At 48.1% G+C, this 10,148-nt stretch overlaps 1 protein-coding gene across 5 annotated transcripts; it reads right to left on the reverse strand.

Moving 5' to 3' along the window:
* Positions 1–478: 478 nt before the first annotated feature.
* On the reverse strand, positions 479–9,916 carry ZNF575 (zinc finger protein 575). Of its 5 annotated transcripts, none has more exons than XM_081200605.1 (3): positions 9,797–9,916; positions 4,116–4,229; positions 479–2,870 (listed from the first exon to the last, which is right to left on the reverse strand). In XM_081200605.1, exons 1-3 carry the CDS (start codon positions 9,873–9,875, stop codon positions 2,173–2,175), a joined length of 891 nt encoding a protein of 296 aa, XP_081056731.1. In that variant the 5' UTR covers positions 9,876–9,916; the 3' UTR covers positions 479–2,172. The 5 variants fall into 5 exon arrangements, with proteins under 5 accessions (XP_081056731.1, XP_081056732.1, XP_081056733.1 ...); XM_081200606.1 differs by lacking the exon at positions 9,797–9,916 and adding an exon at positions 7,572–7,754; XM_081200607.1 differs by lacking the exon at positions 9,797–9,916 and adding an exon at positions 6,213–6,459.
* Between the last annotated feature and the right edge of the window lie 232 nt (positions 9,917–10,148).

A 10,148-nucleotide genomic window follows, 5' to 3' on the forward strand; every position in this document is an offset into this window, starting at 1 on the left:
GGTCTCCATTCCCTGCCTTCCTTCTGTCCTGCTCATACAGTCCCAAATGCTTCTCTTCTTTCTGACATAATTGCACTACTTAGAAACCCACAAACTATTTGTATAAACCATTTAAAAGTTCAAGCCAAGGCAATTACCCCTAGGATTGACATCACTATTTGTCTCCCTCCACCTTCCTCTGTCTAACTTAATGTGTGGAAGAGATATCTGACTTGGGTCTGTGCTTTTTTAAAACGCTTACAAAATCTGGAATATTTAGGCACAAGTGCTTTGATCTTTACCAGCAACAACAGTTAAGTAACTGCCTTTTTGGCTCTAATGGACATCCAGTTTAATCTAGCTACCTGTTTCTCGTATCAAAATGCTTTGAAAGTGGGCACATCCCTCTTTTGGCCAATGATGCTACACCTGTCTACTACGTTGCTCCCCAAAATTCTGCATTTGTCATATGCTCCAAGCTCAACTTAACCTGGTTAACTAAACTTTTATAGGTTTTATTATTTTTTTCCAAGAAAAATAAGACAAAAAAACTCCAGGCTCCCAGGGGAGTCCCATTTTTTTTAGTATCAACTACAAACATACCATGGATCAATCAACACCCCCTCCCCGCCTCCCTTGCAACAATCTGAACAAATGCCTTTGGGGTGGGGGGTGGGGTGAGAAGGCAAAAGATGCTTTGGCAAACGGTACAAGGACAAGGAGTGTGTGTGTAGAATTCATCCATCCAAGAAAGGGGGGTGGAAAGGTGGACATGTGTCTAAAAAGTGGGAGATTGGAACACACTGCGTCTTAGAAATCCAACATTTGAACCAAGAGGCAAGACAGTAACCCCCAAAAGTGGAGAATTTGTGGAGGGGGGAGGCGTAACAAAGGAAGGCAGGTTTGTGGGACTGCCTCTCTAGGCATGTGGTGAAACGGTCACACGGAAGAAGCGAAAAGAACCGGGCAATAAAAGTTGTGTAAACCAAGTGATGGAGGGTGGGGGTGGGAAATCCAGCCATCCAAATCCAGCACTAGAAATCTGTGTGCTTAAGCAGTTTTCAGTACATGTTGTAAATGGCTTGGGACATATTTTGATGCGATCAGGGACAGAAGCCCAGAGCCACCAGTTTTTACAGCAGCTGGCTCAGAGGTAAGATTCCATGCCAACTGAAGCAAAAATTTAAAAATGGCAGATGAACACAACACATAACATTTGCAAAATTATTCTACTGCTACTTGTTGGGAGGGCCCATCACTGTACAGAATGTAGTGTGCGAGCACACCCCAAAAAATTCATGGATTCTTGGCATTTCGGCTTAAGCTACCCCTGGCAATTTTGCAGATGCCACAACCACATTTTCAGACTTGTCTGTGCCTTCATAAAGACTGGCAACTTCTATTGCACACACTGTGTGACACCAGTGTGTGTGTGGCATGCCAGGTTGTTGAAACTGTCCCCCTTTTCTTTAGCCACAGGCCGGAGGCACAAACAGGGTTTGATAAGCCACAGGAGGCAGATGTTGTACAACCCAGAAAATGCCAAGTTTGACAGGCCTAACTTAGCAGAGCCTAGGACTGTGAAGATGCTGATCTCTGCATTCCAATGTAAGCATGCGCCAACTGAACACAGACAAGAGACAGACTGGGCAATGGTCGGAGGTCATACAAAGCAATGGCAGAATTCTGCTCTCCGGAAGATTTGTGCATATCCATCCATTTTCTATGAATTTATGCAAGCTTCTTGTGAAATTGGGATTCAAAGGTGGCTGGGCTTGTTTTGCAGAATCAGTGGGGTGCTGAGGTTGCAGGCCGTGGCGCTCCGCCCCTCCTAGGCGCACATCTCAGCAACGCACAAGTTAGGTTGCAGAATATGCCGTTTCTGAGGGCTGAACCAGGGTTCTCTGACCACACACACTTTGGCTTTTTTTTCAGCATGGTATACACAGCTTGGGCTATGGGGAGGCGGAGAGTACACACACATTGACTTGGCACTGTAGGGGGGGAAACAGCGGCAAGACCCGCAACAAAAGAACTGAGCTGCTATGGGTCCTCAAAGCGCATCTGTGTAAACCCCAAACCCCCTCTCCCTTGCCGTTATTTACAATGATCCCCCCCACACCCACCAAGCATCCAAATTAGCCAATTTCCTCCCCGCACCCCCACGTTGTCCAGTCGCTTCAGATCTCCACTCTACGGCCTCTCTCCGTTGCTGTGGCCTTTGCTTTGGGACAAGTCATCCCCCACTTCCCCATCCTCGTGCACCCGCTGGTGGAGCGTGAGGTTGCGCAGCTGCCGGAAGCTCTTGCTGCAGCGCATGCACGGGTAGGGCCGCCCTGCCGCAGCGGCCGCGTGGATCTGCTGGTGGGCGGCCAGCTTGGACGGGTAGCAGAAGCTCTTCCCGCAGCGGTTGCAGGGGTAGGGCCGCTGCCCCGTGTGCGTGCGGCGGTGGGCGGCCAGCTTGGAAGGGTAGCAGAAGCTCTTGGGGCAGTCGGCGCATTTGTAGGGGCGCTCGGGCGTGTGGATCCACTGGTGGGCGGCCAGCTTGGAGCGGTGTCCGAAGCGCTTGGGGCAGAGCGTGCAGGGGTAGGGCCGCTCGCCGGTGTGCGTGCGGCGGTGGGCCGCCAGCTTGGACGGGTAGCTGAAACTCTTGGGGCAGTCGGGGCATTTGTACGGGCGCTCGGCGCAATGGGTCCACTGATGCGTGGCCAGCTTGGAGCGGTACACAAAGCGCTTGCCGCAGTCTTTGCACTGGTAGGGGCGCTCGGAGGGCAGCACGGCCGGGGGGCGGGGGCGGCGGGGCCGGGCAGGCTTGGGTGACTCCGTGGCGGGCGGCGAAGACAGAGCCGCCGGCGAAGGTGACTTGGCGTTCTCTTTCAGGGCCTGCGAGTCTGGAAGGGGAGGGGAAAGGAGAGTGTCAGAAGTTGGGCATCCTCATCAACCAGGGGGCCATTCCCACATCTCCTAGCCATTTCTCTGCCCCACCTCTCTAAGCTTCTCATCAGTCCACTCACTAAATGGGGACTGATGCACCCTGCTGCCACTCACCTCCCGAAGTCAGCACAATCCCTCTAGTTCCCTGTGGAAGAGAACTGATCGCTAATTCCCTCTAGGAATTGTAGCTCTTGGAAGGGAACGAGACCTCCTAAGAACTCTCAGCACCCTGAACAAGCTATAATTCCCAGGATTCTTTGCCGGGGGGGGGGAGCTCTAGTTGCTGTTGTTAATACTTTTATTAAAGTGTTTTCATGACACAATAAGAGAAACACTAAGCTACCAGGGTAAAGGAAAAACGCTAAGGTAAATAAAAAACAAAAACAGCTACAAAATGTAATACAGCCATACCTTAGTTCTCGAACGCCTTGGTACTTGCACGTTTTGGCTCCCGAACGCCGCAAACCCGGAAGTAAGTGTTCCGGTTTGCAAACGTTTTTCGGAAGCCGAACATGCGACACAGCTTACGCGGTGTCCAATTGAGTGCAGGAAGCTTCTGCAGCCAGTCAGAAGCCACGCCTTGGTTTTCGAACCATTCTGGGAGTCAAACGGACTCCCATAATGTATTAAGTTCGAGGACCAAGGTATCACTGTAATAGCATACAAACTCTTCTCTGAAAAGTAGTTCTTAACCCTTACTGCAGATGGTCGTAGGCCCTCCCAGCTCTCACCTGGGATCTTTATCCTCCCTGTCAACCAATATTTCCTGGCCTCCCACCCAGAGCCCCTCCATCAACAATCTACAACCCTCAAGAGTGTACAATCCCTGGACCCTAATAAAATTTCCAAACAGAGAACACCAAAGAAGAAAAGAAAAAGAAAGAAGCAGGGAAAAGAGAGAAAACGAAAGAAAAAAGAAGTAATAAAGAAAAAGAAAAAAATTCCCATTTTCCATCTTCCAGTTACATTAAAAAAATTATTTAAGGCATCCTTCCATGGTTAACACCCATCTTCTCCACTTTCTGCTAAACAATATTTCTTTTAAATCCAAGTGTCTCAACTTCATTCATTTCCTTTTGGAGGGAAAGCCATAGCTGTTTAAAGCGTTATCACAGGGCTTTAGATTTATGGTGCGCACATGACTTAAGTCCTAGGAGATCAGGTCAGGATGCTCCAGGCTGGCTTTCCAGACACCCCCTTACCCGCAACACTGCTGCTCAGAGGGTGGGTGCCCACGCTGATCTTGCTGTTGCTCATGCAAGGCTGTTCCCCCCTTTCCAGCATCAGGACAAGGCTTGGTCGGGCGAGAATGTAACCTGCACAAACAGAGGGAAATGGTTTTATCACCATGGCATGTTCATCCATCGTGAAGATAGAATATATAAAGAGAAACTTGGGAATCAATGTTCTGAGAAGCGCAAGACAGAACACAGGAAACTGCCTTACATCCAGTCAGATGTCCCTTTTACATTGTTCGTTCCGTTTCTGCTCATTGTAGGGGGCAGAGGGAGACTGAAACCTTGTCCTTGGCTGCTAGAAATCCTACAGAGCCACTCACTCTCTGGCCTGGGAGATTGGTCGTGCACTTTCAAGCCTACTTATCTAGGCCTAAGGACTAGGAACTTGGTGGGGCTTTTTGAAACAAAACAAAACACAAAAAATGTATTTATATATTTATTTCCTCACTAAGAACCTTGATTTGGCACCCAGTAAGATTCCTGGTGCTGCCGCTGGACACTTGGCCCTAGGCGCAAGGCATCTGTGTGCAAAACAGGAGTCGTTAGATTCCCTAAATAAATAAATAAAAATCAAAAACCAACTTAAGTGGCTCCGATTTTGATTGGAGGAGCAGAGCTGAAGGCTCCCACCCTCACTGGAGATTTTCCCTCCAGAAGTTATTAGCCCTGTTTGAAAGGGATGGAGGGTAGAATAAAGGAATGCATTTTTTAATACCAGTAGCAGTGGTAATGGGGATTTTGACTGGGGAAAAGAGGGCAGGGAGAAAAAATTAAACAACTGCCAGCGACCCCCTGGCACTGCAAATCGAATAAAAACTGCTCGCTCGCTCTCCTGACAGTGATGTGGGCTTTCGGGGACATTTTATGTCCTGATGCCCCAAAGCGATTGGGATTCGATTGAGCATGCTTGACTTACATTTAGTCAACATTTCTAAAAATATGCACCCTATGTTCATTTTGCATGTTGTATAAGTAGCTCAAAAGTGTTTCCCCCCCTAATAGCTTGTATTTAGTGGGGGGGGGGGAGAGAATGGTAACTTCCCTGAGATCTACGGGTATAGGGAGGTATACAAATTTAATAAATAACAATGATAAATAAATTTTGAACTGACATATTTGATTGTTGGGGGTGGGGAAAACACAACAAAGCACGCTCAGCATGGGAGAATGTTACAATCAAACCAATTTAGAGTTTCTTCCAGATTATTTCTTATTGAAATACTTACACATAGCTCAATCGCACACACTGCTCTTTTCAAATGAAAATCTGTTAATACACTCATTTCAGCATGCCTTGGAAGCTGCCATTTGAACTCGATATAACACTGGCATCCCATTCATTATGTTGCTAATTCATCTTAATGAAGCAATGCATCGTAGATAGAGATTTAACAGGGAAATATATAGCAACGGGAAAATGTATCGCCACCCCGCTCCCATCACTCACAATGACGTTTAATTTAAAAAATAAAATGCAGAAATCCAGTCCCCTCACATCTTGTACAGGCTTGTAAACAGCCCCATGCCTGGTCGCCTATGGCGAGCGAGAAGCAGCTCGAGGTGACTAGGGAGGCCAGATCTGTGCAAATAGGCCTTTCCCCCCGTTTCCAAGCCTCACACAACCTTTATGAGGATGCGTGGGCAAACGGGCTGGTTATTCCTGCACCTTCATTTACAGGCTTGGCCTCGGTTTTGCCAGGGTCAGGCGGGCAGCGTATGGATCAGAACTGTGTTAACTAATGGTACTTCAATCGCAGGGTTCCCTCATGGTTTCATGTCTCCCAAATGGCCCTGGGATCCAATTACTGCTCGATTCTGCTCTTGGCCTAAGTGTGGAGTTGCTATGGAAACTCGCTTGGAATACAGGCCAGAGAGGAGGAGTTGATGGATAAGGCAGAGAGGAGAAAGAAAACTAACAGCATTTGCAAACCAAGTATTACAGGGAAAAGCTTTCAGATCAGATAGTGCCCTATGCAAAAGAGGGCCAGACGCCAATATCCTCCCTTCCAGTAGCTTCCTGATGGCAGGAAGCTGCAGAAACAATATCTGCCGGAAACAGACCATTGGCCGTGCTGGCTGGCGCTGGAGACAGTTGGGAGGCCAGCAACGAATTGGGACCACGTCCACACATTTAAAGCACCGAGATGCCCCTTCACACAGTCATGGCTTTCCCCCAAGGAATTCTGGGAACTGTAGTTTGTTCAGGCTGCTGAGAGTTGTTGACAATGCATTCCCCTCACAGCGCTACAGTTCCCAGAGCTCCTTGCGAAAAGGGACTTATGTTTTTTTTGTTCTGTTGCGCATTTTTTGTGTTTTTATATTGTAAACTGCCACACTATCCCCGGGTGAAGGGCGGGATAGAAATTCAGTTACTCCTACTACTAATAATAACAACAGTAATTCACAGAAATCACATCACTGCATGTTTACTCAGTTGAGTAAGTCGCTTCAGAAGGGCTCTGACTTGGGCAGGTACCTCTTTCAAGCACAGTCCTTTTTATTTTTAGAGGGGGGAGCGATGCCTCAGGACCTAGCAAGGCAAATGTTTGTATATGCAACAATTACAAGCAAAACAGCTTATATAAACTATTATATATAAATAGCTTATATATACAGTATGTTTAAAGAGCAAGCTGTTGGCTTTCCAGGGAAGTTCAGTTTCGCAGTCTGAAATCCCAGACACACTTATCCACATGCAAGCACCACTGGACAGCGTGGGTGTTACTTTTGAGTAAGCACACATAGGATTGTGGTGGAACGGAGTTGTTTGGTGCTGGGCCCAAATCATTTGAGCGTGAGACCCCTGACCTAGTTCCTTAAGAAGAGGGTGTTCAGGATGTAGAGTTTGCACCAGCCACGAACCACAATGTTTTCAACAAAGCATTTTTCTTTTAAAAAATGCAACCAAGGCAGCCATCCTCTGCACACTTACCTGGGAGTAAGCCCCATGAAGCAGAGTGGCACTTACTTCCCAGTAACACAGACAACAGCTCTTGCTGCTATGGGGCAGCCCCCTTCCCTTACAGCTGGCCCTCCTTCCCCAAAACCAGTCAGACAGTGGTCAGGAGACCAGGAGCTTGAAATGTGATTCGTATTACCACCGAGGGAAATCTGGATTTGGTGCAATGCACCCGGCTTCACACCATATTGGGGTGTGTGCTTTCAAACCGGTTTAGTCTTTTTTGGGGGGGAGGGGCGGAGAGGAAAATAAAAACTGCCCCCTTCTTCACCCTGACGCACCAAGGCCTGGAGCAAATGCAAAACCGCCATCAAATACGAATGCAGCGGGGACTCCCCATTTTCTGGCACCCCACCGCTGGGCATCCCTCGCCTTTTCACCGCATCTATGTATGCAGCTGAGCAGATGGGCCTTCCTCCTGCTGCCCGCCCGCCCCCTCGCTCCCCCCAGACGCCACTCACCGGCCCGGGAGCCTCCCCCGGCCTCAGGCTGCCTCTGGGGTCTCCCCTTCATGAGCCGATCGCGCCGGGTCATGCTGTCCCCGCGGGGGGCCAGGTCGTGCGCCCCACCGCATCCCTTCCCAGGCCGGTCCCCAGCGACGGGCGGGCGCAGCAGCAGCAGCAGCAGCACCAATCCGGCTGGCTGGCTGGCGAGGAGGGGTCTTTCCTTACTCGCAGCTTCCTCGGCCAATCCGCGCCTTCCCCGGTATTTATTTATTTATTTTGCAAAGTAGGGGTATGTGTGTGTTGGGGAGGGGGGGGGGTTAATAAACGTGATGAGGTCGCGATGACGGAAACGGCCGTCCCTGGGAGCTCTTCAATTTGCAGACCTAGACCCCCACCATCGTGCATGCAACTAAATTCTGTTTAGAACAGAAATCATTCATTCCAATGGGTCTGCTCTGAGCTGGGCGAAGGGGAGTGGGGAGCTGGATAAGTATTATTATTATTATTTTTTAAAAAATACTCCTGTTAGCAATGTTTACTTGAAAGCAAACTCTTGCAAAATCTTACGCATGCATGGTTACTGGTTAGTTAAGACCTACTAAATAAATATACAAAACAAAACCCCTCTGGACGTCAGAGGATGCTGCTACCAGCCTATGCAGTAGGGCTACTTGGAAGTAAGCCCCGCTAAGTTCAGGGCCACTTATAGCTTAAGCAATTATATACATGTGGCCAGGTGCTTCCATGCAGACTTATTTCGGAAAGAAGACCCGCTAGATCTTACTGCCCAATAAATGTCCTTAGGACTCCAGCGCTATAGAATGATGCACCACCACCTCTCCGTTCAAGGCCATGTCCTAACCAGTTACAGGTAGGTAGCATAGCTGTCAACTTTTTCCTTTTCTCGTGAGGAATCCTATTCAGAATAAGGGAATTTCCCTTAAAAAAGGGAAACATTGACAGTTATGGTAGGTAGCCCTGTTGGTCTGCCATAGTCAAAACAAAATTTAAAAATTCCTTCCAGTAGCACCTTGGAGACCAACTAAGTTTGTTATTGGTATGAGCTTTCGTGTGCATGCATGCAAGGATTTTTTTTTATATCCTAACCAGGCTTACCTAGCAGTAGGGAGACTCTGGGCTTAACCTCTTACACGCACCTCCCTCAGGATGGACATGTGCGTGGCTTCAGTTCCTCCACGATGTGGCACTGCTGGCCAGGTTGCGCTTAAGGGCCCGTTGATTTCAACGTGGCTTCCTTCCTTCCAAGAAAGTAGGAAGCTCGTTGAATGCAGCAAGGTACTTGCCTTGAGAACGAACCTGGATATGAGAAGGCTGCGTGGGTGTTTAATTTTACAGCCTCTGTTCCTAAAGAGAGGAAGCTGGTCCTTAAGTCTGCCCTGGGGCTGCGGAATTTTACTCCTTTAATGCCTGCTCCTTAACTCGAGAAAGACAGGGGTGGTGGTGCTAATTTTCAGGGAAGAGAGGAGCCCACCTTTTCTCTGCATTATTATTGCTTACTATTAAGGCTGCAGCCCTCCAGATGGATACAGACTTTAAGGCAAGGCGGTGTTGGAAGGAAGGAAATGTTATTACACCTCTACCCCGCCTTTCTTCCATGGAAGTCCAGGGGAGACGTTTCCCAAACATTCCTCATGATCTGGACACTGACCAAACAGAACCTGCGTAACTTGAGCCGAGACTGTTGGAACAAGATGCCTTTAGGCCATGATGTCCCAGGACCCTTAAAAACAGACAGGATTTCAAGTATCAAGAAGCCAAAGTTTCAGAGAGACCCACTTTGGAAGCTCATATTGCATCAAGGGGGTGGGTGCAATTTTAAGAGTGTTTCTTGCACTGGCTTTAAAAAAAACTTCTAAAGAACTGTATTATTCTCCCGCTTTTCTTTTACGCATAGATTTTTATGCTTTGGGCATGCAAATAATAAATTATTATTATTATTATTATTAAGCTGCTTCGTAGAATGCACAGTAGGCGAATGAAGCTGAGGAAGCACAGGCAACGGGAGTAGCAAGGAGCTCTTAAATTTGGTTTAGTTTTGGAAAGAACCGTACATTGAAATGCAAAACTCCGCGCTGCCTAGAAGTGCGCGCGCGCGCAAACAGACAGGAAAATGCGAAAATAAAAATATATTTTTTAAAAAGTCTAAATCACAAGCAGTCAAAGGAAGCGCGATTATACAAAAACCAGAAGCAATCTATACGGAACAGAAGAGGAACTACCTGCAGCAGAATCAACTGAGCAAGCCTTGCTGGCAAAATGAGCACGCCCGGGCAGAACCACATCCAGGGATGATTTCATATTCACCCCTCCGCCGTATGGTTTCGCCCACAGAGGAGCGCGGATAAACGACGTTTAACGGTGGCTGGAGACGGACAAACCTAATCGCCCCCTTTTTTTTTTTTAACCAATGAGCTGCTGTTCTGAGTTCTATGCTGTCTAGGGTAGAAAAGCCTTCTGGACGTGTAGTAAATGCAGCATTTTCCTGGCAGGCAAACATCTAAACTGCTTTTCACTGGTCCATCTAGCTCAGTATTGTCCACACTGCCTTGGCAGCAAGCCATCTAGGATTTC

Source organism: Podarcis bocagei, assembly GCF_964188305.1.
Source record: "Podarcis bocagei genome assembly, chromosome: 7".
Classification (NCBI taxonomy): domain Eukaryota; kingdom Metazoa; phylum Chordata; class Lepidosauria; order Squamata; family Lacertidae; genus Podarcis; species Podarcis bocagei.